General features: G+C 60.1%; 3 protein-coding genes across 9 annotated transcripts in view; 1 reads left to right on the top strand and 2 right to left on the bottom strand.

Moving 5' to 3' along the window:
- The first annotated feature begins 661 nt into the window (after positions 1 to 661).
- LOC129497322 (tyrosine-protein phosphatase non-receptor type 11-like) lies at positions 662 to 13,226 on the top strand. Its single transcript, XM_055306141.1, has 15 exons — positions 662 to 686; positions 6,458 to 6,580; positions 7,585 to 7,782; positions 8,436 to 8,622; positions 8,699 to 8,818; positions 8,998 to 9,111; positions 9,281 to 9,377; positions 9,620 to 9,699; positions 10,139 to 10,294; positions 10,514 to 10,645; positions 11,441 to 11,595; positions 11,699 to 11,766; positions 11,972 to 12,120; positions 12,204 to 12,292; positions 12,527 to 13,226. Exons 1-15 carry the CDS (start codon positions 673 to 675, stop codon positions 12,579 to 12,581), a joined length of 1,737 nt encoding a protein of 578 aa, XP_055162116.1. The 5' UTR covers positions 662 to 672; the 3' UTR covers positions 12,582 to 13,226.
- A 750-nt stretch (positions 13,227 to 13,976) lies between these two features.
- RNF223 (ring finger protein 223) lies at positions 13,977 to 15,871 on the bottom strand. The gene is made up of 3 exons (XM_055305232.1): positions 15,773 to 15,871; positions 15,435 to 15,491; positions 13,977 to 15,198 (listed from the first exon to the last, which is right to left on the bottom strand). Exons 1-3 carry the CDS (start codon positions 15,869 to 15,871, stop codon positions 14,482 to 14,484), a joined length of 873 nt encoding a protein of 290 aa, XP_055161207.1. The 3' UTR covers positions 13,977 to 14,481.
- A 4,225-nt stretch (positions 15,872 to 20,096) lies between these two features.
- Positions 20,097 to 27,998, bottom strand: part of CUNH1orf159 (chromosome unknown C1orf159 homolog) — a 32,100-nt gene continuing 24,198 nt past the window's right edge. For all 7 annotated transcript variants that reach the window (XM_055305954.1, XM_055305955.1, XM_055305953.1 and 4 more), the window contains 6 exons: positions 25,544 to 25,705; positions 25,153 to 25,218; positions 23,705 to 23,839; positions 22,578 to 22,603; positions 22,452 to 22,482; positions 20,097 to 21,204 (listed from right to left, as the gene is read on the bottom strand). In XM_055305954.1, coding sequence (XP_055161929.1) covers positions 21,107 to 21,204; positions 22,452 to 22,482; positions 22,578 to 22,603; positions 23,705 to 23,839; positions 25,153 to 25,218; positions 25,544 to 25,705 — 518 coding nt within the window. In that variant the 3' untranslated portion in view covers positions 20,097 to 21,106. The remainder of the gene's footprint in view (positions 21,205 to 22,451; positions 22,483 to 22,577; positions 22,604 to 23,704; positions 23,840 to 25,152; positions 25,219 to 25,543; positions 25,706 to 27,998) is intronic.

The following is a 27,998-nucleotide window of genomic DNA, read 5'->3' as shown; positions in this document are numbered from 1 at the left end:
AAGAAGTGGTGGACAGGAGAGGGCCTTGATGTTCCTAATGAGTCTCAAGGTTGAGAGTCCAGAGGAATTAGGGTGCTGCTCCCAGTAACAGGCTTAGGAGCAGGTGGTTTGGCCAGTGGGGGCTGGGCTGGTAACAAGTTGATGGTGGGAAGCGCAGCTGGAGCACAGGTGAAGGGTGTGTCAGCACCACTTAGGGAGGAAGGGAGGGAGGGAAGCCCCCCACAGTAGGAGGATGGAGAGGGGGCTCCCTGGTCATCACACTGGATCCCGCCTCCGTCCCTCAGGAGTCTCCTCGTCCAGCTCCGCACCGCCCCCCCCACACACACACACACTAAGGAGACAATGCAGGAAAGGCCCATGGGGCCTGGGACACGCGGGTTTGGGACATTCACGCCCCGGCCAGGCTGAGGGCCTCTCGGTCCCGGCCGCCCCGCGCCCTCGCCCTCCGAGCCCGGAATAGCCGCGTGATCCCCTGGTTCTGAAGTCTGATGCCCTCGAAGACTGTTGCTTTCATCCCAACTTCTCCCGCACAGGGCACACGTGCGGGCGCGGCTCCTTTAAGGAAGTCCCGGGACGGGGCTCCGGGGGGCGGGGCTCCGGGGGGCGGGGCCTTCTCTCCGAGGCTCGAGGGCGCGGCCGTCGGACCCGCCAGGCGCCGGGCTCGGAGCAGACATGACCTCGCGCAGGTGAGCCAGGGCCGCTAGGTAGCTCGACCCTGCGACCCCTGGAGATGCGCTTCGGGCGGTGCCCGGCCCGACGGGCACCGACGGGTAGCGCGGAGACCTGCCCCCAGGCCAGACCTCTTGGCGAGACCTCTCTGTCCAGCCAGGGCCCGACACCAGGGCCCCAGGCCCAGGAGGCAGCTGGAAAGGACTCTTTCCAAAAGGGGGCAGGGGGTGGCCTGGGTGGAGGTCAGAAGCACTCCAACCCTAGGGACCAGAAGGGGCTCTACAGGGGTGGGTGGCAGGGGTTGGAGCCTAGAATGGGCAGACCCTCCCACTCTCCATCCCCTATGCCCCTTGCCCTGCTCCAGGCTCCCTTTTGGCCACTGGGCTTCTATCCTGCCAGGTGTGGGTCACTCTGCCTTCCTTAGGCCCAAAACCCAGGGCAGTAGGGCTCCTGAGGGTCTAGTCACAAGGACCAGCCCTCTGTGGCTGGGCTCGTCTTTCCTCCAGACCCTCCTAAGGGCCAGGTGTGAGGCCAAGCTCCCTGGTGGGGACTGAGAGCCTAAGTAGCCACAGGTCAGGCCAGCTTCCAGCCTCCGGGATGAGGCAAAAATGGGAACTGTGACAAGAAGTGGGTCCACCCTGCCCTTTCTGTGGGTCCCTGCTCTATGGGCATGTGCACATACGTGTGTGAGCTCAGACTCTTAGCCTGCATGGGGATGTCAGGTTGTATGGGGGGGAAACAAATGGGAGACACATCACTGGGGGCTTGCTGAAGCCAGAGGTCACAGGAGGGGCCATGCTCAATCCGTGAGGAGCTGGACAAGGTCTGATCTGAAGGTCCACAGGGTGTCTCCCTGCCTGGGCAAGGTCCGTAGCCCCAGGCAGAGACCCCTGTCTCTGCCCATCTCCCGCCAGCAACAGCTCAGTAACGAGGGTCCCAGGATCCCTAGGAGGGATGCGCGAGGCACACTGGCCTCCACCAAGGTCATAAGCCCTTGTAGGCTCAGAAATATCAGAACTCAGTCGGATCTCAGGAATTTGTCTATAACAGCCCAAATTTGGGGAGGAGGGGGTTTAGATGTCTGGTTGGGATGACCCCTCAGGCTCTCCTCAGCCTCAGCCTGGTGCTCAGCGAAGGCCACATCTGTGTCATGTGCATGTGACCTTGTGCCAGCCTGGGAAAGCCCCGGGTGGGGCTCTGTCCGCCCTTGCCAGCCCCTCTCTGCCCCACCCCATGGTGACCATCTGGAGGTCACTCTATGGCCTGCACCCCTATCAGGCCTGGGCAGTACAGTCGATCCCCATGTGTCCGCCCCCACGTCACGTCCCCTTCCTGTGGCCCTGTGGTTTGTGGGTCAATGGGCACTGTTCTCTGTGGGGCAGAGCTGGGTGCAGGTGTCTTAGTACTGGTACCTGGGAGGGGCTGGATCGCTCGGTGGGGTGGTGGGCCTGCTGCGCCCCCTCCACCTCTCCTTCTGCTCCCAGGCTTGGAGAGGAAAGTGCACCTCTGATTAGTTTGGTTCTCTGTAGGACAGGCAGACCTTGGTTTGGTTTCCTCTTGGGGGCTGGGAGCAGGGAGAGGGGAAGGACACTGCCTGTGCTCTAGAGTCCTCACGCCTAGAACCCCCTCCACTGACCTGTGTATGCCCCATCACCACGACAGTGTTTGCCCTGCGGGGTGTCCAGCCTCTGTATCGTGTGCCTCCCAGGGTCCCAGGGTTGCAGCAAGGCTGTGCGGGGAGTGAGGCCAGCCAGTGGCCAGCATGGGTTCAAGCTGATTGGTTAGGTGGCCTGGTCTATTCCTGGGTTCCTGAGCGCTGACTGGGTCCAGCGGGCCTGAGGGGGCCAGGCCATTGGACCTGTGGGAAGCCCAGTATGTGCTACTCACCCTACCTACCTCCCCTCCCTGCAAGGCCGCATCACCAAGGCAGAGCTGAGTCATTGACCCGTCACAGGGCAGGGAGCGCTCTGGCACAGAGAGGGGCCTCCCTACCTGTAGCCTCCCTACCACCTCCCACCCCTGTAGCCAGGGGCAGCAAGCCTCACTGGCCTGCTGGGCACCCAACTCCACCTCCAGGTCTGGCTAGGGGGATGTGAGGCCCTGCCTCAGCCTGAGATTCTGGAGCGCGTTGGTAGGAGTGGCTGCAAGTTCTTAGGATGCCCCACCCCTGAAGATTTCCACCTGATAGACCCAGTGACAGTTTGTGGGGAGGCAAGGGGGACGGAAAGTATGATTGAGGATCCTTGAAAGGACACCAAGGTGCCCTTCACCCCTCTCTGTGGCTTTGATTCTGGGCCTCCACCCTCCATCCCTGCCCCCACACTCTGGGCATTGCCCATCTTGAACTGGAATCTGAGGCTGCCTGCTGGGGCTGGGGGGAGGGGGCATCTGGGCACAGGATGTGGTTCAACAGAGTAGGTGGCCCAGGGTGGAGGGGGTTGGAAGCTTTCTTCTGGGTTCTAGTCCTCCCCAAACTACCACCCCACGCTGTCTCATCACGGTTCAAGGACAGCAGAAAGCCATTGCCCTGTTCCTGGTGGTCTCGCCGCCCACTTTCCTGTGACCAGCTCTGGAGGTCACCACATGGCATCTCCACCTCTAGGAAGCCTTCCCTGGCAGCCTCAGCTGCTGGACCACTTGACCAAAAATTGCCCCAGGTCTGGCTCCCCCCAAGCCAGTGTGGGAGGGAGCTCAAAGCAGTAGTCTCAGGCCAAGTCCAGGAAGTACCTGGATGGCCCTGTCCCTGATTCCCCCAGGGAAAGTGTGAACAGGAGTGTTACTCAGGCCAGGTGGCCCTGGACAGGTCATCTGGGCTTCCAGGCCTCTCTGAATCAACACATGGACCCTGGGGAGCCTGCCCTCAGTGAAGGTGATAAACACAAATTGTGTATGTGTCTATGGGCCGTTAACAAGGTAGGGGAGGGACGCCTGGGTGGTTCAGCGGTTGAGCATCTGCCTTTGGCTCAGGGCGTGATCTTGGAGTCCTGGGATCAAGTCCCACATCAGGCTCCTTGCATGGAGCCTGCTTCTCCCTCTGCCTGTGTCTCTGCCCCTCTCTCTGTGTCTCTAATGAATAAATAAATAAAATCTTAAAAAAAAAAAAAAACAAGGTAGGGGAGCAGTGGGGCTGCAGGGAAATGCAGGGACTATACACCGTGCCCAGCACAGGCAGTTGGTTCTGTGCATTTGGAAGGTAGGGCACAAGGCTGCTGGAGAAGAGAGCACCGAGGGGCTGCAGGTTGGTGACCTGAGCTATGAGTGAGTGGTGTCCCCTTCCCTGAGTGAGGACTATGTAACAAAGTTATGGTTTATGGGCATGGCCAGGAGTTTTAAATTTTGCAAATGAAAGATAGAAATGTTACCTTTCCGAAGAGAGATGCCAAGAAGTATTTGTGAGTTTGAGGCTCAGATCCCACATGGGGTGAGAGGTATAGAAGGCACATGGACCTGTAGACACATGCCGGGCTCAGGTGGGGAGTCTGACGTTGAGAGGTCAGAAAGAGGAGGGCCCAGCAGAGGGTTCTAGCCAGGGAAAGCAGAAGAGCTGGGCAGTGTGGAATTCTGGAGAAATATTTCTAGAAGGAGGCATAACCACCTGTGTCTGTCAGGTGCTGCTGAGGACAGAGGCCTGACCACAGGCCCTGGAGACAGATGACACTCTGAGAGCTGAGGTCTCAGTGGGGCTGGAGGGCAGAGGGGAACAGACCTGTGAGGACTCAGGCAAGGACGAGCTTGCAGACCAGCACAGACCAGAACTTTCTGTGGTGATGGAAACGTTTCCTACCTGCACTGTCAACAGTGTCTGCCAGCCACATGTGGCTCTCAGCAGTGAAGTGTAGCAGTGTGACCAAGGAACTGGGTTTGATTTTGTTGAATTTTAATTAATTTACATTCACATGGAAGCTGCTGTGTGGGACATACATGTATAGACTGTGTGCACAGATGGCTCCTTAGAGGAGTTAGGACAGGCCCTGAAGGAGGAGAAGACCCAGAGGGAGGGATCCAGGGGGCTTTAGACATGTGGTCTGATTTCCATTCTAGAAAGATTTCTACAGGGCAGGATCGTCTTTGCTCCTATCTCTTGGATCAGATTTAAACCTGAGCTTTAGGGGGATCCCTGGGTGGCTCAGCAGTTTAGCATCTGCCTTCGGCCCAGGGCATGATCCTGGAGACCCGGGATCGAATCCCATGTCAGGCTCCCTGCATGGAGCCTGCTTCTCCTTCTACCTATGTCTCTGCCTTTCTCTGTGTGTCTCTCATGAATAAATAAATAAAATCTTCAAAAAATAAAAATAAAATAAACCTGAGCTTTAAATGCTTGCCCTGGAAAAAAAAAAAAAAAGCTTGCCCTGAGAGGGGACATCAGAGCTACCAGGGTAAAGAACATAGCAGCTATGGTCTTGGCTGTGGCCTCATGCACAGCCCTGAGCAAGGGCCTTCCTGGCCAGTCCCTCTGGCCAGTCCCAGGGAGGCAGGGCTGGGGGGTGGAGGCAGGGTTGCAGCCCCTCTAGTCCTTCACCAACAGGACTCGGCCTGTATTGGGCTCCACAGGTGGCAGAACCTGCCAGCCGTCCTGACCTTCCTCTCAGGTGTAGGCCACCCATCCACCTGTACCCCTGCCATCCATTTACTTATTCATTCACTTCTTTTTTTTTAAGACTTTATTTATTTATTTATTTATTTATTTATTTTAGAGAGATAGCAGGAGTGGAGGGAGGGGCAGAGGGACAAGGAGGGTCTCAAGCGGACTCGCCCCTGAGAGCAGAGCCCAACGTGGGGCTCGATCTCACAACCCTGAAATCACAACCTGAGCCAAACCCGAGAGTCAGAAGCTTCACCGACTGAGCCACCCGGGTACCCCCCTTTTCATTCATTTCTTAATTCAGGCATATTCATTAATACCCAGGCAGAACAGTCTCTGTCCTTTGGAGCTTAAATGCTTGAGTGGGAGATAGACAGTAAGCCAATAATACATCCTATATGTCAAGGAGGTGACAAATACTATGAGAAAAATAAGGCAGAGTAAGAAGGAAAGAAGGAGAAGTGAGAGGGCTCTCTCAGCCTTGTGCTTGTGGGTCAGTGGAGCAGAAAACAGCTAGTCCTGCGGCTCTCTGAGGAGAGCCAGGGCTGGGGAAGCGGTCCTTGAGGTTGCAGCATGTGCCCCATGAGAGAAGGTGGTGACCAATACCAAGCCTGGAGGCATAGAGTGGACAGGGTCTGCTCATGGGGCTGTAAAGGCAGGAAGGAAGCCCTGGTGACACTGGGGCTCCCCGAGTGCCTTTGGCCAAGCTGGGATGCCCTGACAGGGCCAGAAGGACCAGGCACAGAGTTTAAGGGAGGATCCTGGGACACCTGGGTGGGTCAGTGGTTGAGCGCCTGTCTTCGGCTCAGGGCGTGATCCCGGAGTTCCGGGATCGAGTCCCACAAAGGGTTCCCTGTCAGGAACCTGCTTCTCCCTCTGCCTATGTCTCTGCCTCTCTCTCCCTATGTCTCTCATGAATAACAAATAAATAAAATCTTTAAAAAAAAAAAAGGTGAGGATCCTGATGGTGGTGGTCACCCCCACCCACCCTCCAGCTGTAGGAAAGTTTCTGCTCATCTATATCCCTGGGACCCCATAGCCCCACCTCCTTCCCCACAGACCTCAGACCATGGAAGGTGGTAAGCACGAGGCCCACAGCAGGCACCAGGTGGAGGCTGGGTGTGGGCCAGGACTCTGGGTGGGGCTGGGGGGATACAGGGTACATCCTAGCTCTCTGGGATAGCCAACTTGTGCTCTTCATTCCAGGTGGTTTCACCCCAACATCAGTGGAGTTGAGGCAGAGAAGCTGCTCCTATCCAGGGGACAGCACGGGAGCTTCCTGGCGAGACCCAGCAAGAGCTGCCCGGGAGGCTTCACATTGTCTGTCAGGTGGGTGAAGGTGGATGGGTGCTGCAGCCTGGTGTGGACAGGCCTGAGGCTCCAGGAGGCTCAAGGGATTCCAACACCCTAAGCTGGGGGACAGGTGGGGATCAGTCCCCCCACCCTAGGAAGTCAGCATCCCCACCAGGGGTGGGGAGCCAACAGGTTAGCAAGGGTGGGGGGAAGCAGGCATTCCTGGCCAGGTGGCTTCTGGACAGGAGGGAATCGTTTAGAAGGGCTCAGTGAGGTTGGGGAGTTGGCAGGACCTCCCTCCTGCCCTCTGAGGATTCTGGTGTATTGGGCAGGGGGCCTCAATGGCCCAGGATTATGACCCCATCTCCTGGGGGTGCTGCCCACTGAGGGTCTGGCTGGAGGCCATGAAAGGCCCATTGTGTGGAGACGAGGGAGGGGGAGGGGCTGCAAGCAGCAGAGTGGACAGCCAGACTTGTGTCGGCCCTGGATGGGAAGGGGTCAGTCTGTGGGAAAGAGTGGTGATCTGCTGGGGTGGCTCTAGATCTTTCCAGTTTCTCTGCTAAACTGAGGCAGCAGGTGGGCCTGAGGCTAACTGTCAGGATGGACTTCTCTCACTTTGGAGACTGAGGTTCTCCCCTGAGCCTTCCCTCATAGCTCCCTGTGCTGCGAGGCCTGGAGAGGCCATCCTGGGGGCCATGTCCCCAGGCAGGTGGTCTGGGTCATGGAGGGTCACTTCAGTGTCTGCCTCCAGGCTCAGGGAGAGTCTGGCCTGTGGTCTGTAAGTCCAGTCCTGACAGCACAGGGGGACAGTGGGGGGTGGGTTACCCACCAGCCGGGGGGGGGGGCTCTCAGGCTTGCTGGATGGGGAAGGGCCTGGCCTTGGCTCTTCCTGGCAGGGGAACCACAGAGGCAGAGATAACAGCACAGGAAAAGCTCAAGGACTGTTCTGGAAGCTGAGGGTGGTGATGGGAAGAAGGGGGTTGGTGGGAGCATGCCCCCCCCCACATCTATGACAGTGACTGGTGCCCCTGCCCTTCTAGGCGCCATGACGAAGTGACCCACGTCAAGATCCAAAACACAGGCGACTACTATGATCTTTACGGTGGGGAGAAGTTTGCCACGCTGGCGGAGCTGGTGCAGCACTACACAGGCCAGCATGGGGGGCTGCTCCGTGAGCGCAGCGGGGCCCCCGTTGAGCTCAGGCACCCCCTGGGCTGCCAGGACCCCATATCTGAGCGGTGAGCAGCAGACATCTGGGTGTTTGTGACCATGTGCATGCAGATGTCCTGGGGCAGGGCCTGTTGGGCAAGGCCTCTGGTTTCTTTTGTGCTCCACGGCTCAGGGCCAGGCTTGGGCACCGCTGCAGCAAAGCTGAGGGAGTCCTGCATGCTGCCCTCCCCTGGCATTTTGAGCCTCATGTCCCCTGGGTCAGTGTGAGCAGCTGGAGCCCTGCAGCCAGTCGTATGCCCAACCTCCTGGCTGGTGACTCAGGTGAACGGTTTCATCCAGCCTCAGTTTCCCGACCTGCACTGCTGAAACCTGAAGGAACTGCATCTGCCAGGGAGGGGTGGTGGGGCTGGTCTAGGATGGTGGCCCTGACCCTCCTTGCTGGAGCCAGGCTGCCACCTGGTGGCCACCTCTGGACCTGCAGGCCCCACCTGTCCTGCCTTCTGCTTGCCTGCTCCTAGGTAGGGAGAGTCAGAGAGTAGTCAGAGAGACAGGCTGGCCTGGGTGAGGGGATCTGGGTGGGTCTGTCCGTCTCCCTCTGTCTTGGCTTGGAGCCTTCTGGCTGCATGTGGGTCTGTGTCCCCTCACCCAGCCAGGCCACAGCCCCATCTCAGGTGTCCATGGTACCACCTGTGTCCCCCCCGAACCCCACACCCTGGGCCAGGTGGTACCATGGACACCTGTCTGGCAAGGAGGCCGAGCAGCTGCTGATGGAAAAAGGACGTCCAGGTACCTTCCTGGTACGGGAGAGTCAGAGCAAACCTGGGGACTTCGTGCTGTCTGTGTTCACACAGCAGCCAGACAAGGAAGACCGCCGGCCACGGGTCACACACATCATGATCCACTTCCAGGTGGGAGGTGGTAGCAGGGGTGGGTGTGACTCAGGGGAGGGGGTCGTGGCCAGGCCTCTCATTGCCGCCCCCACAGCCAGATGGGAAGTATGACGTAGGAGGTGGGGAACGGTTCGACACCCTCAGAGACCTGGTGGAGCGCTACAGGAAGAATCCCATGGTGGAGAAGTCGGGGATTGTGGTGCATCTCAAGCAGGTATGCCCAGAGCCCAGGGGGTGCCTTGGGACCCAGAGTGAGCTTCACCTCTGGGGTGGGGAGGGCCCAAGGGACCCCGGTACCCAGGGGAAAGGGTGTGGGGCCAGGGTAGCTGCCCCAGGGGAAGGCGCTGTGGGGTCTGCTGGGCCCTGCTAAGGGACGCATCCTCTCCCGGCCAGCCCCTCAAGGCCACGAGGATCAATGCCGCAAGCATCGAGAGCCGAGTACAGGAGCTCAACAGGGCTGCTGATGCCAGCGAGAAGGCCAAGCAGGGCTTCTGGGAAGAGTTTGAGGTGCCCGTCCCCCTCGCCACTGTTCACTCTCCCACAGACTCCCATCCTTTGGGGCTTGGACCAGGGCCAGCGGCGGAGGGGGGGTCAGGGGGGAGGGTCAGGACAGGAAGGATGGTCGTTGAAGGCTCTGGGGAACAAAAGACTGAGGCTTCCATGACCCCTCCCCTAGATGCTGCAGCAGCAGGAATGTCGGCTCCTATATCCCCGGAAAGAGGGACAGCGATTGGAAAACAAGCCCAAGAATCGCTACAAGAACATCCTTCCCTGTGAGGGCCAGGCGCGGGGCCACACTGGGGGCAGGACCCCATCCACTACATGTGGGGCCGATCTGGCGAGGAGGAGCCCCGTGTGGGCTAAGGCCGTGTGGGTTCCCACCAGTGTGACTCTGCCTTCTGCACAGAGCCCCTCCCTCCCTCATCTTGCTCATTGTGGGGTCCCCAGGCAAGGAGGCAGGTGGGGTCCCTTTTTTCCTCCTCTGGGAACCTGAGCAGCATCTTCCCCTTCCCAGTTGATACCACCCGTGTCACTCTGCATGATGTGGACGACAGTGTGCCTGGAGCAGACTACATCAATGCCAACTACATCAGGGTGGGTGTGCAAGAGACACGTGTGAGTGGCCAGCTGCATGTAGAGCCTAGCATGGATCACATAGGACAACCTGAGCCATGTTTGGCTACATACCAGTCACCCTATCCCTCTATGATGAATCTAGAGCTCCTGCTGACAGGTTCAGGAAGATCTGGGTCCCCCAGGGATCATGGACCCTGGCAGGACAGGAGACATGATTGGGAGAGAGGGGCTGTGGCAGTTTCCAAGGGGTTCTCAGAATGGGCTGGACTAAATATTGGTCCTAAGCTCCTCCCTAGTCTAGGGCAGGAGGGGCCATGTGCGAGGCACCTGGTGGTGCTGCTTTGATTTGCTTGTGAACCACCTGGTGCTACATTGTACATCATTTGCATAGATTTGCATTGTTCTCTGCACTTTAAATCCTGTAAAGAGTGGACACCTGACCCCCACCCCCTTACAGAGTGATCCAGAGGCGAAGCCAGGTCATGGACTGGGCAAGGTATACATCGCCACCCAGGGCTGTCTGCAAACCACAGTGGCTGCCTTCTGGGCGATGGTATACCAGGAGAATACACAGGTCATTGTCATGGCCACAAGGGAGGTGGAGCGAGGCCGGGTAGGAGCTTGGACAGCCCCCTCCCCATCATGTGCTCACGTGGACTTGTGCTGGTGGCTGATGCTGTCTTGCTTCTCCTTCATCCTTCGGGATGCTGATAGGGGGTGGGGAGGACTCTGGAAGGCCCCTGTGTATGCATACGCAAATCCCCATAGGGCATAAGGGGCAAGGGTGCTGGTGGTCTTTCAGCACAGCTGATGCAATGCACCCTCCTCCCAGAACAAATGTTTCCGATACTGGCCAGAGCTGCATGGCAGCCAAGAATATGGCTGTGTACGTATCTGCAACTTGGCTGAGTACCAGGCCCAGGGCTACTGTGTGCGGGAACTGCAGGTGTGGCGGCCAGATCAGGTGAGCCCAGAGGGCCACAAGGCATGCAGGGTCAGAGTCACAGTGGTAGAAGTCCACAGGTCTGCACTGGGGGTGAAGAAGCCCTGTCCTGGGAGAACCCCCTCATGGGGCCCCACCCAATCCCACTGGCCTTGATGGAATTCAGGTTCCTTAACCCAGTGGGCACAGTGGGCACAGTCCTGGCCTGGGCGCTACGGGGCAGTGTTCACAGGCAGGTGACATTCCCAACCCTAGGCCCCCAGGTCCCAGTTCCCTGGCCCCAGGGTGACCTCACATCCACATGGCCTCTCCCTCCCTACTCTCTCCATGGGCCACCTCAGTAGAGTCAATGATTTTTATATGCCAGTGGTGCCTGTTTCTGTGGCAGGAACAGATCCCTTCCCAGGCCCCCCCATCTCTACCTGGTTTCTTATGTCTAACCACCTGGGGGGCCCTGCAGGCCTCTCACACTTGGCTTTTCCCAAATAGAGTTCATTTTCCCTAAACCTGTCACCCTGTTGCTCCCTCTTCCTTTCCCCAGGGGCCTGAGCCCACCTGGAGCTATCTGAGTGCCCCCAGGCTCTGAACCCTATAGTTCCCTCCCATCCCCATCTGCTGGGCCTTGACCCTGCTGGTCATTCCTTCTGGCAAATCCTGCCTGCCTTCTGCAGGTTCCTGCCCTGTGCCCTCTGATCCCCAGGGATGAGGGTTCACAGCAGCTCCACTCTGACACCCCCCTACCCCCCACCCCACCCCCGGCCTGGCCCCACCTGGGAACTCCCAGACTGGCCCGGCTTACCAGCCCACCCTGCCCAGGAAGAGCCACGGCGCACAGTGAAGCACTACCACTACTTCAGCTGGCCAGACCACGGGGTCCCGGCAGAGCCATCTGGCGTCCTTGGCTTCCTGGAAGAGGTGAACAGGACCCAGAGCAGCATGCAGGGAGCCGGACCCATCGTGGTGCACTGCAGGTGCGATCGGGGACGGGGTAGGCGGGCAGTGCAGGTCCAGCTGGGGCAGGGCCACGGCCTCCTCCCCTACACTCGCCACAAGCCTCCCGCTCCGTCCCCACAGCGCCGGCATCGGTCGCACTGGCACCATCATCGTGATTGACATCCTGGTGGACACTATCCGCAGGCAGGGTGAGCCCGCGGCACCCACGCCGGCCCCAGCCCCTCCTGTCCAGCCCCAGAACCCTGCTGGCCCCCGTCCCTCCTGTCCAGCCCCGGCCCCCGCTGGCCCCCGCCCCTCCTGTCCAGCCCCGGCCCCCCGCTGGCCCCCGCCCCTCCTGTCCAGCCCCGCCCCGTCCTCCCGGCCGCTGCCCGGCCCTGAGCGCGCTGTGTCCAGGTCTGGACTGCGACATCGACGTTCCCAAGACCATCCAGCTGGTGCGGCGGCAGCGCTCGGGAATGGTGCAGACCGAAGCGCAGTACAAGTTCGTGTACCTGGCCTTGCAGCGGTACATCCAGGACGAGCAGCGGCGCCTGCGCGAGCAGGTGGGGTGGGGGCGGGGCCGGGCGGGGGTGGGGCCTGCACGGCCATCACCATGGTGACCGGCGGCCCCCCCTCCCCCCGCCAGCAGCCGGGGGAGCGCGACTACCTGAATGTGGGCGTCAGGTCGCAGGATTCCCGCCACAGCGCTGGACCCGCGTTGCCTCGGGCGCCGGCGTGAGTGGGGTCGTCGCGGAGCTGGACTGGCCGGGGTCCCGGGATAAGAGAGCCACGCTGTGCCCCCTCGGGAGTGGGGAGGTCGTCGGGGAACTGGACCAGGCCTGGGTCCCAGGGTGGGGGGGCCGGGCAGTGCCCCCCCCACCCCCCGGCCCGGGTGCGGGGAGGTCGTAGGGGGGCACCCGGGGCGGGGTCCCGCGCGGGTGCAGACCAAACCCTGTCTCTGCCCCGCAGGACCGCGGAGGCCCCCTGCGGCTTGTATGAGAACCTTCAAGGCCTCGCGCGCTGAGGGGATCCCTCGTCTGTGCACCCCGAGTCGGGGAGGGGGCGCTGGAGCCACGCTGGAGGCTTCGCCTTCCTCAGAAGGACTGTGTTTAGGGCAGAACAGACTGGAGCTGGGGGGAGTGCTGGGGGAAGTCCCTGAGCCCTCAGATCCTCCTAATTCTGCCTGGAAGCCTAGAAATGGGGAGAGGCAGTCGGACATGCTAGTGTCCCTGCCCTTTCTGGGGCTCCCAGGTGAGGGAGGAGGGGGAGGCAGGGCTTCAGGGGCTTGTCTTGGTATGGGAGGCCACCAGTCACCACCTGCACAACACAGTGACCACCTCTGACCCTGTGTGTGCTACGATTGAGTATTGGCCTGTATGTGTGACATGACTGACCAGTGAGCAAGGGGTGGGTCTGTGCCTGACCTGACTGTAGCCATCCTTGGCATCTGTGCCTGCCCTCCCTGTCCCAAGCCCCCACCGTGGCTTCCGAGCTGCCCACAGTGCAGGTGCATGTGAGGTGCTCATGTGCCTGAGGCTCACACGTGTGCATGACTGGTATGTGGCAGGTGTGATGTCACTGACATGTAGTCTGTGCTCACACCCTCCTGTCACGGATGGTCCCGTGGCTCTGTGGTATCCTCAATAAAACCACTCCTCAGTTCTGTGTCTTTGTTGGGGCCTGGGGCCCAGCTTCTTGAGGATCTCCCCGAGCCCAGCCAGAGCTAGTAGGAGCAGAGAGCATTGAGCTTTGGGATGAGGAGTCTGAGGCCTGGGATCCAGAACCAGCCTGGCTCACTGGTGGTGGAGGATTCCCACGGCTCATAGCAGGAACGAGCACTGGTGCCGGTGGTCATGGGTTTGGCAGGACTCCTGCCCATTGCTCATGCCCCTGCACTTCACTGTTTGAGCAGCCAGGCCCTGCCCAGGACGGGCTGCTGGAGGTCTTCAGGATCTTCAGGGCCCACTAGTTGTCGCCATCTTGGCTTCTGTGCATCTTTAGACCTCAGTTCCTAGGGGGTCTGTCCTGGGGCCCTGGGCCCTCTTGTTGGGACTCTCAGCAGGGCTGTGGAGCTGTGACTTCTTGGGGATGTCCTTCTGTGTCCATACTGGGGGGTGTTGGGGGAGGGCTCTGTATGCTGAAGGCCCATCCCTACCCTACTCCAGCTGCTCTGGGCCCTCCCCATCTTCTTGGGGGAGCCTCACACTTCTGGGGGAGGAGGGAGGGCTGCTCCAGCCTATCCACAGCCCAGAGGGAGCAGGACTTGGACACCCTAGAACCTAGGGGTCTATCCACCCTAGGAGTTGCAGGGCTTTCAGTCCAGCAGGGGTGTCCTCTGGATCAAAGCTCTCTGAAATGGGGAGGGAAAAGCACAGTGGTGTGGGAAGGAGAGCACACAGGGTGAGGATGCCTTAACAAATGTGGATACAAAATACTTTATTTAAAAATGTACAGTTTGGGGTGGGCACTGGGGGACTGGGTCTCCTGCTGCTGCCCTGTGCCCCCTTAGCACACCCACCCACAGAAGGGGCCAGCCCTGCCTGGGGAAGGGGCCTGGGGAAGGAGCCATGGGTGAAATGTGAGAATAAAAAAGATGATGAGTGCTCTCCTTTCTCAGCAAAGGGCTGCTAACACAGGTCATTCACAGTGTACAGGGAGGCGGCCTCATCAAGGCTATCTCCATGATGGGGGTTCGGAAAGTGGACACATAGGAGCCTGTGATTCTTGGAGGTCTCAGGGACCCTTTAGTTCATGCCATCAGGATTCAGCCCCACAGAGTAGGGGGAAGGTGAGCTGCATGGGATATGGGGTCCTCGGAGATGTTGGGGCTCCTCCAGGGGACTGGCTCTCAATGGCTGGCACACCCATGACACCACCTGTGGGCCAGGGACCCACAGCTAGAACCGGGGCAGAGGTGGCTGACCTTAGTTGTCAGCCAGGGGCCTGGAAGAGAAGGCAGTGGCGGTGGTGATGGTGGTGGAGGGCCGGGGGAGGCAGTGCAAGTTCCCAGTCTTGAGCGCACACTGCACGGGCCAGAGCACCACGCAGAAGAGCACGAGCAGCAGAGCCGTGACCAGCGCCACACGCCTCCAGTCCCTGCAGCGTGCCCAGCAGCGGGCCAGGCGGCCCTGGCGGCGGGTAGGGCCCGGGGCGGGTGTGGGCGCAGTGGGCTCTGCAGGCTTGCTCAGGCCCACATCCACACACATGAAGCCAGGCTCTCCAAGGCCAGGTACGGAGGGCGGCAGGCAGCAGCACAGCTTGGTGCCCTCCAGCCACACGGGCTCCTCCCGTCGCAGGTGTGCTGGCATCTTGGCCTGCAGCTGGTGGCTGGTGCGCAGTGCAGGGGCCCCAGCAGCGGGCACGGCCGTGGGCTGCCGGCAGAATGGGCAGGGCACAGCCTCGCCGCCGGGCCGGCCTGTTGGCTGGGCGGCCGCCAGCCGGGCCAGGCACTCCAGGCAGAAGACGTGTGTGCAGGAGAGCTCCTTGGGCGTCTTGAAGATGTTGTCATAGCCTGAGAAGCAGATGGAGCACTCCAGGGGGGAAGCCACCTTCTCTGAGCCAGGGGTGCTGGGGGATCTGGGCGCTGGGGCTGTAGGGCTGGTCCGACTGGGGGCTGACATGGCCGTGCCACACCTGCTGGCCTAATGACGCGACTCTGAGCTGTGGGACAAATGGAGAACACAGTGTGTGATCACAGGCTGCCCCTTTCCTGCTGCCCCTTTCCTGCTGCCCTCACCTCATGTCTCTTGCCTAGCACCAGCCCCCAAAATCTCTGGGAGGACACTGCCCACCTGTGGGCAGCTCCAGAAAGTCCCCTCTGTACAAGAGTCAAGGTCTTTCTGTTCAAATCGCCATCCTGCCACCCCCACCTCCTCACATTCCACGACGGGTGAGCATCAGGGGGTGCTCGAGGCCTGGCCAGCCCACAGAGGGTCTAAGAATGAAGACCATGTGCACAGGGTGTTATGCTGACCGTTCAGTGGACACCTCCTGCTGGGCCTGTCCTACCTGGCAGTGCTGCCTGGACAGAAATAAAGTTGATGACAATGACCCACAATAGTGGCTATTGACATCTGGGATCCGCCAGGCTGGGCTTGGGTCATGGGATACACGAGAGGATTGGTGACTTAGCCAGGGTCCCCTGGCCAAGAGGTCAGCAGGACCTGAGCTCTCACTGGAGGAGTGAGGTGAGGTGGGTTTGAACATGGATCCCACCGGCTTGCACACCTGATTGGTACACATCTGGTTTTTGGGCAGCAGTATGGGGGGCAGTGCCAGGCCTGGCTGGGTGAGGGTCAGGACTCCGGGGGCCATGGTAAGCCTGCAGGCTTCAGGAAGTTGAGGAGGGCCTGAGCAGGGTGGGGGCCAGTGTCCCGAGGACGGTTTGTTTCCCAGCCTCGCCCAAACCTGTAGGGCCAGCTCGTCTAGCTAGTGATGAGGGCTTTCTGCTGGCCTCCAGAACCTAGCGATGCCCTTAACCTGAGAAGCAGAGGTGGAGCAGCCCCAGCCATCCTCTGGGATGAACCCCCACCCTGCAGGGTCACATAGGCTGTCGTCCTCCTGCCCAAGTCCCATTTCCACAGCAGACCCTGCCTCTGTCTCCCTGGCAAGGCTCTGGGGGCCTACCTGCTGACTGGGGCTCTGCTCAGCTCTGCCTCTTGCCCTGTCACATGGGTCCTGCCCAGAGGAGAACAGGTGAGGAAGATGAAGGACAGACTCCGTGGAGCCCAGAAGGACTCCCTAGAGGTGACCCTGACCCTCACTTGCTTGTTAGTCCAGGTGGGCCGGTGGAATGACTTTGTGGTGATGTGTCGTGAAGGTCTGGGCATTGCTAGGTGATGACTCTGACCGCCATGAATCACAGTGACATCGCTGTGATGTCACGAGTGCTCCCAGCATTGCAACATGACATGTCACCACGCTCTGGGAATAGTGGTGGCCACAGGCTAGACAGCGGTCTTGGCACAGTCTGGGGGGACCACAGGCTGTCCGGCGTGCCCCACATAATCAGTTCCTGGCACTGAGATTCCCAGCCCCTCCCCAGAGGTACCACCCCCTGAGCCTGTATAAGGGAGGGGCGGGTGCCAGCTGAGCTGGCCTTACCTGGTGGTGGGGGGTCAGCAAGGCCTGCGCATGATCCTCTTGGCTGGCCACCAGCAGGCTGTGAGGCCCCAGCAGTGGCTGCTTCCCGTCCTCCGGGCTGGGCCAGCCTGTGCTCCACCAGGCAGGGGTCCTTCCACGGGGCTGACTGCCAGTGGCTGGGCTTCCTGGTGGTGCTGCTCTGGCAGGTGTGCCCTCCGCTCTGTCGCAGGCAAGTGGGTCTCGGGGGATGCGTGTGCTCTTCTAGACGGGGCGCACAGTCCGGAGCAGGTGTGAGTTCTCAGGGTGTGGTTTCTGGCAGGTGTATTTATACACTCGAGGTCATGCAGGCCAGGGGGCGTGGCCTGGGGCCTCTGGGAGGGGTTGGCCTCCTGTCCTCGCCCTGGCGGGCTGGGCAGTGGAGGGCAGGAAGTCAGAGGTGAGAGGTCAGAGCCTGCGGTGAGCTGGGGGTCAGCAGAGGCTTCAGCAGTCTGGGCAGGTCTGGGGGTGCTGATGTCTGGGTAAAATCTGCCCCCAGCAGCCCCAGGGTGATGGAGCCGCCATTCCACAAACAGATCCACTCTCTAACTCTGGGTACACCTGATTGCCTAAGGGGACGTCCCTTCTGAGGGGCCTCCAAGGAGCACCCCCAATCTCAGCCTAGCTTGTCACCCCCACCCCATCCACCCAGCCTGCTTCCATGGCACCCCAATGTGCACATACGCGAGGGAACCCTCCACCTCTAGGTCCAGGGAATCGGGTGAGGGGTCAGGGCTGGGTACCCTTAAGGGGTGGACTCAGGGATCAGATTAGCCATGGGGCTGCTGGGACAGGAGCAAGGGCCCCAAAGCCCAAGGAAGCCCCCAACACAGCCAGGGGACCAGAAATCTTCCTGAAGAAGGGGTAACGGCTTCCGCCAGTCAGGGTGGGGTCCTTGCAAAGGCTTGGGCTAAGGAGGGGGTCTGGATGGAGGATGTGGGGGTTGGGGTGGGGACGGGGGTCTAGCCTATGCCCCTCACAGCCCTGTTGCCACAGTTCTGACAGTGGGAAGCCTCCCAGAGGATCCAGCTCATGCGATGAAGTGTGCTGGTCAGGGGGGCTGCTCAGAGAGGAGGTGGGGGGCTCAGCGTGGGCCTGGCCCAGCTCGTGCATGATGGGGCTTTGGTTCCCAAGGGGACCATGACTCGGGGTCACATGCTGCCTCCAGGAAGTGTCTTCTGTCCCTCCTGAGGGCTCCTAGGAATACCAAGTTCTGAAGTCACTGGAGCTCCTAAGTGGACAAGTCAGTGCCCAGAGGCGAAGGGAAGGCCTGAGGAATGTGCCATCTGGGCGGTGGCCAGGCCTCCCTGCCAGGGAGCAGAGTACAGACCTCTGGCACTGAGATCCTGTGCTGTGTAGGCGCAGAGACTGTGCGTGTTCTCCGTGTACATGGGCGTGTGCACATGAACAGGTTAACCTGGCTGTTTGAGCACGAATGTGCCTGATCAGGTACAGGTGCATTCACGTGTGTGGGGGGGGGCATGGCTCTCAGCGTGTGACCCTGCAGCCTTGGTACTTGGCTGGGGACAAGACGAGGTCCCCAGTGAGCACTGCACCCCTGTCCATTCATGGCTCTGAAATGTGGGCGCCCTGATCCCCAAGACACCTGGGAGTTCTGGGCTGGACATAGAGGTTGTCCTTGGCCAGGTGCGAGGACTATATCTCCAAGGGGGTCCCTCTACTCCAGGACTGGGACAGAATGGCTTCAAACAGAAAGTGCTTCCAAGGACCCATGGAATGGCCACTGCATGAAAAGGCCATCAGGAGGCTTAATGGTGTGAGGGCTGAGCCCCCACCCATGCTTGCCCAGTGCTGGGTGATCTGTCAGCTGCTCTGCTGCCCCACCCATCAGCTGGGTACATGACATGGGAGACTCTGGGACACGTCCAGGCTGTGATTCTAATATGGGCAGAAATGGGGCCATGGTCTTTGGACAGGCTCAGCATGGCCCCATGGCATGAGGCAGCCCTGCCAGGATATCCCGTGCCCCTCCTAAGCCTAGGTCTCCTAAGGTCAAACGGTGGCCCCTCCCCAACGTGCTGTGGCCAGCCCTGTCAGGCTGTCATGCCCAGGCTCCTGGATGGGACCTCTGCTCACATCACCTCCTCAGGCCCCACAAGGTCCTGCCTGGGGTGGGGTGCCTCGTGTACCCACCCCCTAATGCTGGGTCATCCATCCTCTAGCTGGCTTCTGACTTCTCAGCTCTTGGGGCTTCTCCTAGTGCTGAGGGAACAAGTGAGCAAGCTGCCAGCTGTGACCCCAGGACTGTGCCAACTGCCCATCCCGCCCATACCACATTCACCTCCTAGGGTGTGAGGGGCCCCACAGCAGCTGACATGGTGGGGGGTCAGAAGGGGACAGGTGCCCACCAGCCTACCCTGGCCTAAGCCAATGACCCCATAAATAGGCCTCATTTTGGCCTCATACGTGAGGGCTGGAGTCCAGGTAAGGACTGGCAGAGAATGGAGCACAGGATGGAAGGAGCGGCCAATCAGGGTGCCCCTGCAGATGCCCTGACCCTATCAGCTGCCCCACACCAGGCTCAGGTTCCCCTGTGCCCCACTGCACCCACTCATGTGCTTTCTCGACTGAATACCTGTCAGGGTCACGAGGCTGCTAAGTCCAGTGACCTTACTCCCCACTATTTGGGGGCCTCAAGGACAGTGGCACCTAGGCCCAGGGGATGCCCAGTGGCACAGGGAGGCTGGCAGGCTGGGGGCCCCAAACACTAGGCCACCGAGGCCTTGAAGGTCAGGAGAAGCACATCTTGAGCATGGGAGCCAGAGGGGGCTGCAAGGTCGAATTCAGAGTTGTCTTTGCTGCCAAGGGTGGGACAAAGCTGAGGCTGGCACAGGGGGGTTTGGGGAAGGGACATGGAGATGTTGGCCTCAGCCCAGGCTTCCAATCTGTACCCAGGGTGGGAGATGGACAAGGAGGTAGGGGCCCAGCCAGGGCCTGACTGGCTGGACCTGCTCTCCTGGTCACACATGGCTCTGCATTTCCTGTTTTCTCCCCAGATTGGCGGCCAGGCTTGGTGCTAAGTGGGAACAGGACAAGGGAGTCCCCTCCCTCCCCAAGGGTCCACAGGATGGGACAGGTTCCCCGTGCTCAGAAACGAGGGGGATCTGGAGGGTTCTGCACATTCTCCCCTGGCTCCCAGCCCCAGCCCCCAAATTGGTACAGAGCGGCCCAGACCGCGGCGGCACCCGCTGTGGTCCCTGAAGCTGGCCGGGGGGTGGGGGCTGATCTTGGTCTCAACCTCCACCTGGGTCCCCTTCTCCTCAGACGGGGGGTGGGGGTGGGGGCTGGGGAACAGAGGAACGAGCGGCAGTGCCCACGAGGACCCGTTCCTGGTGAAGTGAGAGAGGTCCTGTCAGCCTGGCCAATGGCCCCCTGACTGAGAAACAGACCGAGCAGTAAGAACGGTGGAGGGAAGCCCTGAAGAGTTTATTGACACTGATTAAAGCTGGTGTGCCCCTGTCAGCTGCTGGGCCCGTCGTGGGTTCAAGTATCCGCAACCTGTCCATGCTAGGGCGGGCATCACGGTGCTGGAGGAGGTAGCAGCCCCAATGGAATCTGGGGAGGTCAGGGCCCAGCCCAGTGCGTGAGAGCTGCCATGACTGCTGCTTTCTCCTCGGGAACCAGCCAGTGCCAGAAACGTGTCTCAGACCCAGGGCAGGGGGTCCAGGACCACTGGTCAGCACAGCCCTCCCCGGGGTCATCGACCCAGGCTCCCCAGGCAGTGGTCCAGGTACACGTGGCCCTAGGTGGACACGTCCCTCTGGGGGCCTGGCCTTGGTCTCCCATCGCTTCGGGTCCGTGTCCGTTCCTGGGGGACAGGGCCCAGTGTGGGAGCAGGTCGAGGCAGAGACGACGGGGAGAGCAGTGTTCTGCTTAAAACTGACAGAAGTTGGGAAGAAACAGGAAATGCCTCTGCTGCTCCGGGAAATGTGTAGTCTTGGGCTTGGGGGGGGGGAGGTTCAGGGGGTCGTGGCTACGGGACAGCCCCATGGGCGCCTCCACCTTGGAGTGGCCAGTTCTCGTCCCTCACCTCCCCTTGTCCGGGCATGTTCCAGAGGGGATGCGGGAGGCCCTGTGGTGCTGGGGGTGTCTGCCCACCATGGGCTCCGCGAGGGGAGTAGCCGAGCCCCCTGCTTGGCCAGACATGGTGCCGCCCAGCAGTCTCTCCTCAGGGGCCCAGGCCCCATCTGGCCACGCTCTGGCCATGGCTCCTAGCCCCTCAGGCCTTGCAGCTGTTAGGGGGCAGGAGCTCCTTCGGGCAGCTTCCGCCCAGCGTCCCTTGCTGGGACACCGCCATGCTGAGCCAGGGGCCGCGCCCACACCCATCCTGAGGCCTTGCTGGGCAGCACCTGCCCCTTGTGCGCTGGGTCCTCTCCAAGGCGGTGTGCGGAGCGGTGGGGGGGCCCTGGGTCAGACGTTGCTAACCCGGGCCTCCACCGAGGAGATGGCTGCGGGGCCCACATCCCTGTCCAAGGGCCGCTCGCGCCTCACATAGCGCGGCTTCCGCACTGAAACAGGGTCAGAGACAGGCAGGGTCAGAGCAGGGCCTGAGACAGGGAGGGCGGCCCTAGAGCTCCTGGCATGAGTGGGGAGCAGCCGAGCAGGGAGCCCCGGCCTGTGTGCAGAGCTGCCGCTGCTGACGAGAGTCGGATGCCTGCCCCACTCGTCACAGACACTCAGTGCCCCTGCTCCTCAAGCCCCTCGGCCTGGGCAAGGGCCCTGCTCTCCTGAGACACAGAGGCCCCGTGAGGTACAGCAGGGCCCACGTCCGGAGCCCCAGAACCTGCAGGTGCGACCTTACTTGGAAAAAGGGTATTGCTGATGTGGTCAAGGATCTTGAAGGGAGATCCTCCTGGATTAGCTGGAGGCCCTACATTCTTACAAGAGGGAGAAAGAGAGAGGAGACCTGGGAGAAACCACGTGAAGACGGGAGCAGGGGCTGGCATGGCCACAGCACGGGGAGGCTGGAAGGGCAGGAGGCGGCGTCCCCTAGAGATGGGAGAGAGTGCCCCCCCGCCCCCACCTGCATCTCTGACTTGTGCTTCCTGGACTGTGAGAGAATACATTTCTGTGATTTCAAGCCTCCTGTCTGTGGTCATTGGTCACATCGCCCCAGGAGAATAACACAGAGAGATGTAAGATGCGTGTGCATATGGTGTCCCCTTAGAAAAAGCAGAGACAAGTACTCCCCAGAACACAGCACAGCCCGCCTTGTCCACACTGCAGACTGCAGCACTGACGGGGGAGGCCAGGAGACTCCCACTCATGGCCTGTAGCTGTGTGACCACGGGCCAGTCACCTAACCTCTCTGTACTCATACTGTCATCTAAACGGGGTTGAATGTGTGCCTACACCTGGAATCGTCCAAGGTGGGGCACCTGGCCCAGTAACACTGCACTGCCAGCCCCTCCAGAGGGGCGGGGGAGGGCCTGACACCCAGACCAGCCCGCCCTCTGCACCCACCACCCAGGCTGAGCTGGGACTTGGTGATGGCTAAGCGAAGGCTTCAGGGGTGGCCTCAGGCCCTGTGCTGGGGAATCTCCTTCTCTCCCAACAGACTCAATATGTCAAGAATAAAAAGGAATAAAAAAGAAGAGGCAGGAGAGCCATGGATTGCAGGGAGACCTGGCCCGAGTCCCAAGAGCAGCAGGACCGGGTGCCTGCAGAGCTCAGCCCTGCGGTGTCCCCGGAGATGGGCCGATCCCACAAGCAGGAGAATGTTGACATTTTCACCCTGAGATGAGGACTGACATACCTGAGGGCTGTGGCGGGGGGATCATGGCGGCCTTGAAAAGGAGAAAAGGCACAGTGAGAAGAGTGGGTGGCCCCCAGCAGAGGCCCGCGGTGTGGGGCACTGGGCCCATCCTTCCAGGTTACTTACGGCTTCGCCAGGCTGCAGAGCAGGGGCTGTGGGCAAACATGGGTGTCACCGGGAGGTCGCACAGGGGTCTCACCCAGGACCAGGGCCTCTTGCCTGGGGAGGGGGTCCACGGGGCTGCAGAGGCTCTTCCCCTGACTCCACACGCCCACCCAGCAGTGCCCGGGGTGCCTGTCCAGCCACATTTCCCCCCTGCATTCGGGGTGAGGGCCCCCCAAGAACCCTGAGAAAGCTTCCCTCCCAGGCCCTCTTGGCAGAGCGACAACCCAGCCCTCAGAAGGTACCAGCAGGTAAAGAGAGGGTACCACCCCCACCTCAAGGAGACCACTGCCGTGCTGCCCTGCGCACCTCCACGGGGAGGCTGCTATGCACCCCTGCATTCCTGGTGGCCACCTAGGCTGACCAAGCCCCGCCTGGGGGTGGTAGGGAGGAGAGACATGGAGCGGGCCTGCCCCAGCCACTGCAGCCACTCCAAGACCTCTCTGACCATGGCTGCAGAGCAGGAGTGCCCACACAACTGGCATGGGGGCCCAGCCCCTGACTCTCAGGACCTGAGAGCTGCAACAGCCCCACTGAGGCACCCAGCACTGGGTCTCATGGAGGCTGGGTGAGGAGACCCTGGCTAATCACCCACTGGCACTATCCCCTGAAGGGTCAGATCTGTTGCCCGGGCCATTTGCCTTGCACACCTGAAGGCATAGCAGGTGTGACACCCGACTCTTCCAGAGGGAGGCAGGTCTGGTGTCCAATCCCAGGGCAAGCTGGGGCAGTGTGGGGCCCCCCAGTCTCTGCACCAGCCTGCCCACCCCATTCCCAGGGCGCAGGATAGGGAGAGGACACAGCTTGGGGGGAGCCGCGGGCAGGTGGACCCAAGACCAGGGATCAGCAACCCTGCCATAATGCCCTGAGGTGGGGTCATGCCAATACCTTTCCTTTGAGGACCCCACAGAATCCAAGGGAAGCCTCCCCAGGACGAGGCTGCCCCTCTTATTCTGACAAAAGAACCACATGACAACCAAGTCCCCTTCTTACTGTTTTGTGAGGAGTCCTTAGGGCTGACACCCCTTCCCTGCGTCCCCCAGGCAGTAAGTGGGCATGCGCTCTAGTCCTAGCGTGGCAAGAGGGAATACCTTTGTCTCTCCCGTAGAAGACCTTGGGGAGTTTACTGGTACGCTTCAGGTAGAAGAACCCAGCCACCGACAGGATGAGGCCAGAGCTGATGAAGAGGGTCCCCAGGAAGAGAGAGGCTGCCACCTGAGGGCTCCCTGTGAGCAAAAGGAAAGGCTGCCAGTGACTGGCCTGGGTGGGCTGCATTGGACAGGGGTCTCCAGGATTCCCATGCACACCTGAACCCTCATAGGGTCCCACACAGAGACCCACACACCCAGCTATGGGGCTACAGGGAGGTGGAACACTGAACGGGGCAGGGATTCCAGGCCTGGGGTCCCCAGCTCCTTCCTGAAGACCCAGCGCACACTGTGGGGTGCCACATATCCCCAGCTGCCAGGTCAAAGCCTTCAGGGCAGAGGCAGGGGTTCCCCCTACACCCTTGCCTCCTGGTAGCTTGTTCCTCGTCCCCAGATGGCCATCTTTACCTACACAGGGTCAGGATGGGCTGGTGGGCCCCTGGCAGGGGCCTCTGGGTGGTAGTTGTGGGGAAAGTGCTCCTCAATGTCTATGGGGAGGTGACTTTCTGATCTTGAAACCCAGGCATGAGGTGTGGCCACAGCTATGCTGGAACCTGGGAGGTAGTGAATTCCAGCTAATTTGCCGTGTCCTGCCCCAAATTTGCTGCAATGAAAACAGACTCTAGAGCCAGACCTGCTGGTGTTCCTCTGTTGGTACCCTCACTGCCAGACCCAGCACGGTGTCCCAGGAGGTCATGGACATCTGTGCTGACCCCACCCTAGAATTGCTGCTCTGGTGACCAGCCAGTGTGAGGCCCTGGCTGCTGGGCCTGAAACTTGTGCAGAAAGCCAGAGCCCTCAGTCTGGGTCCAACACGCTCTCTGCCCCCATCACAACCTGGTCATCTGGGAAGAGGAGGTGACCCCTCTTGGGGCGGGTCCTGCTCCCTGACCAGTGGCCCCCATGGCAGGGTCATGCCCCTGTGGCTGGGTAGGCTGCATCTCAGATAGGAGGGTCCCGTGTCTGCCCCTGAGCACCAGGTTTGTGTGCCTGGCATGCAGTGCATGCAGGATGAGTACCATATCCTCAGAAGAGCCGCAGGGGAGGGGGCAAGGGGACCTCAGGGTGCCCTCCCATCTCCAGAGAACCACATGCACATCCTGGGTTCCCATGGACTGAGGGGCTGGGTGGGCCAGGATTGAGGCAAAGGGGGATGTGTGAGGTCCAGGGCTGCCTGCCCATGCCTAGTGACCCCAGCCCTGCTCTGTGGTCAGGCTGAGTTCCTGTCCATAGATCTCCTGCCTGGAGTGCAGTGTGACCTTGGCCGTGGCTGTGGCCCTGCTGAGGCCAGCGTAGGTGGTCAAGTGCACGGAATGCCAGAGATGATGACCCCTTCCTCCACCAGGACCTGGGCAGAGGTTCTGCTCTGATCTGCTGAGCCAGGGACTTACCAAGATTTGGCTGTCCGGGCATCCCCGCACTACTGTTCATCGGGAACTGTGCGCCCCAGCCAGCGACTGTGGGGAAGCAGAGCTGTCAGTGTTGCCAGCTCCCCAGGCAGCCCAGAGCCATGGGCAGATGTGGACCATGCAGGGGACTCCACTGAGGACCCCCAGGGAGCAAGAGACACAGCCCAGAGGGGAATCACAGACCAGAGGCCAGGAAGGGAAGTGGCCATGGAGACGGAGCTGCCCTCACCCTATGGCTGTCCTGCAGGGACAAGAAGACTCAGGGAGAGGGGACCGGGCGGGCAGGGTGGGGTGGGGGTGTTCCCTCGACGGACAGTGGTCCAGGGTGAGGAGGGCCACCTGCTGGTGTGGGGACAAATAGGGTGACACCCACCCGTTCCTCCAGAACTTGGAGATGCAGCCCCTCGGTGGGAAGCAGGCCATGTGGGCCTGGCGGGGGGTGCAGCAGGGCGGCCACTGCAGGCAGAGCCGTAGGTGCTGTTTGTGCAGCGGACGCAGCTGACACTGCCGTCCTCATTCTGGTGTCCGTAGCAGCCTGTGCAGGAGACAGAGACTCAGCACCACGCCACCCACACCAGTACATGCCTCCAGGGAGCTTTTCTGCATTGAGTTTGTGATAGGACAGTTCATCAGGAATGCTAATGGGCTTGTTCTGGAAGTCTGGGTGGAATGGCACATTCGATTTCAGAAAAAGATGCAAGCTTGACTGGAGCCACACCAAGCTCTCACCCAGGGGCTCCTGTAGGCTCCTTTCCTTGGACATCTTGTAAAACACTCCAGAGAAACTAGGAATCTGAGACAGGCAGGTGCCATGCAGTGGCCTTGTGCTCTAGAGAGGACCCTGGCAGCCAGACCACTGATGTCAGCCCACCTCCACAGGTGCCACAGGGACCAGGCTCACCCCCATCGGTGGCACCGTCTGCAGCCCAGGTGTGACCCCTGCCCTTCTGTTGCCCCTTGCCCTGGGGAGGTCCCAGATGGCTGCTGCCACCAGCAGCCCTGGCCTCCCCCAACCAGCGGTTAACAGATAGTCCACTTTGCCAACTAGCTAAGGCACCCCTTAAGGGCAGGAATTGTGACTCATACCTTTATTTTTTAACATCCCAACATTTAGCACAGAGGCTGCAAATACGTGCTTGTCTGATACTGAGTACCCGTACTGAGCTGCCCCTGAATGCTAGTGCTGGTGCTGGGGGCAGCGTCCAGGGACATGCCACAGACCACATGTTCTTCATAATGAATTTTACTGATGTTTAATCTACTCACAATGTGTCGTGGTGAGAAGACCTTTCTGCAGGGACAACCAGCGGATGGCAGACCCTGAAGATTGCGATGCTGTGGGCAGACAGGCCTAGCACTGCACCAGGGGCCTGGGAACAGGAGCCTGGCACAAACCTGGCACCAGGGCAGCAGATCTCCTGAAAAGCACCCCTCTGAATGGCTTTGAGTAACTGGGCAACGCTACCCGGGGCTGCCAGCCTCGAGGAGGCCCTGGCTGGGCTGCTGTGTGCAGGGACAAGGAACAGCTAGAGAGCCGGGACTGGTGACCAGGAAGACTAAGGAGCTAAGGGTGACTTGATGAAGCCAATGAAGCCCCTTTGAAAAACCACCTGATATCTGGCTTACTGGCTTCCCAGCCTTACAGGTGAGTAAGGAAGGTCACTTCTGGGCAAGTCCAGGAAACAGGATATTTGACTTTGAGAAGAGAGGAATTCACCCAAATCTATGGGCGTTGAGGCTGAGGTCTGATGGCGAGTCCTTGGCTTGGTCCCCCAACCCGGAGTCCAGTGGAGGATTCCTTGTGGGAAAGGTCCAGCAAGGCAGACTTAAGAGTCTTACGTGGTCAATCACTAGTCTTGCTGCACTTATGTAGATGATCAGGCCACGTTTAATGAGGCTAGACTTATTTTAAAAGCAAATTCATGTCTCACTATGATTATCTTTGGTAGAAGTGGGGGTGACTGTGTCTGTGACGCATCTGTGTGGGTATCAGACTCCTGCTTGTCGTGTCTGACATTCTGTTACCTGCCTGTAAGCTGCACTGGCTCCTGCATTCCTCCAGTCTCTCTTCCAATGTTTGGCTACAACTCTCCAAACTGACACTCCCACCTTCCTCCCACCCTTCTGACTGGGAATCACGATGAAAGAAAGCTGCCCTTTCCCCCAGAGCCCCGCGAACTGAGGCCTCATGCCTGCTGCTGTGTGGGCCACTCAGAAAGTTCACAAGAAGCACCCCCTGGCTTCACCAGGGACAGGGCAATCCCGGGATTCCTCAAACACTCTCACTCCACCTAAATTGGCTTTGAGTCCAACATCTAGAAGTATACTGAGCTGACTGCCCTCTAGACTCAAAAACTAGACTTATGATTTGCTCCAACTGCTGACATTTGTTTTTATTTCCATAGAAACGCTTCTTACCAAGGACCTGATTACTCACACCACACAGAGACTTAACGCTGGAGGAGGCCTGCCTGCACGCCGGCTCCTGACGCCAGCGCATCAGCTTCACGGGCCTAAGCACTGCCAGGCTCGGGCCCATCGGCGAGGCATGCGACGGCGTGCTCACACCCCTGCTTTTCTTCTGGTTCCATCTACGCCTTTTCCACCCCTTTGCTGCTCTCTTATCTCACAAATTCCAATCCAATTCTCTCTGCAGCTACCAACTTGGCTTTTAATGTGTGAAACTTTCCGAAGATAAAGTTGCAAATGGAACTGAGGGAAACCAGAATATGCCTCTTTCACACGCAAAAATATTTTCAGCCAAGGGCTCTGACCTCCCTTTTTCTCCCCGAGAAGCAGGAGACAGGACTCCGTGGAGGACGCCCATG

The sequence above is a fragment of the Nyctereutes procyonoides genome, unplaced genomic scaffold (assembly GCF_905146905.1).
Source record: "Nyctereutes procyonoides isolate TBG_1078 unplaced genomic scaffold, NYPRO_anot_genome, whole genome shotgun sequence".
Lineage (NCBI taxonomy): Eukaryota > Metazoa > Chordata > Mammalia > Carnivora > Canidae > Nyctereutes > Nyctereutes procyonoides.
This window is presented reverse-complemented; position numbering and strand designations above follow the sequence as displayed.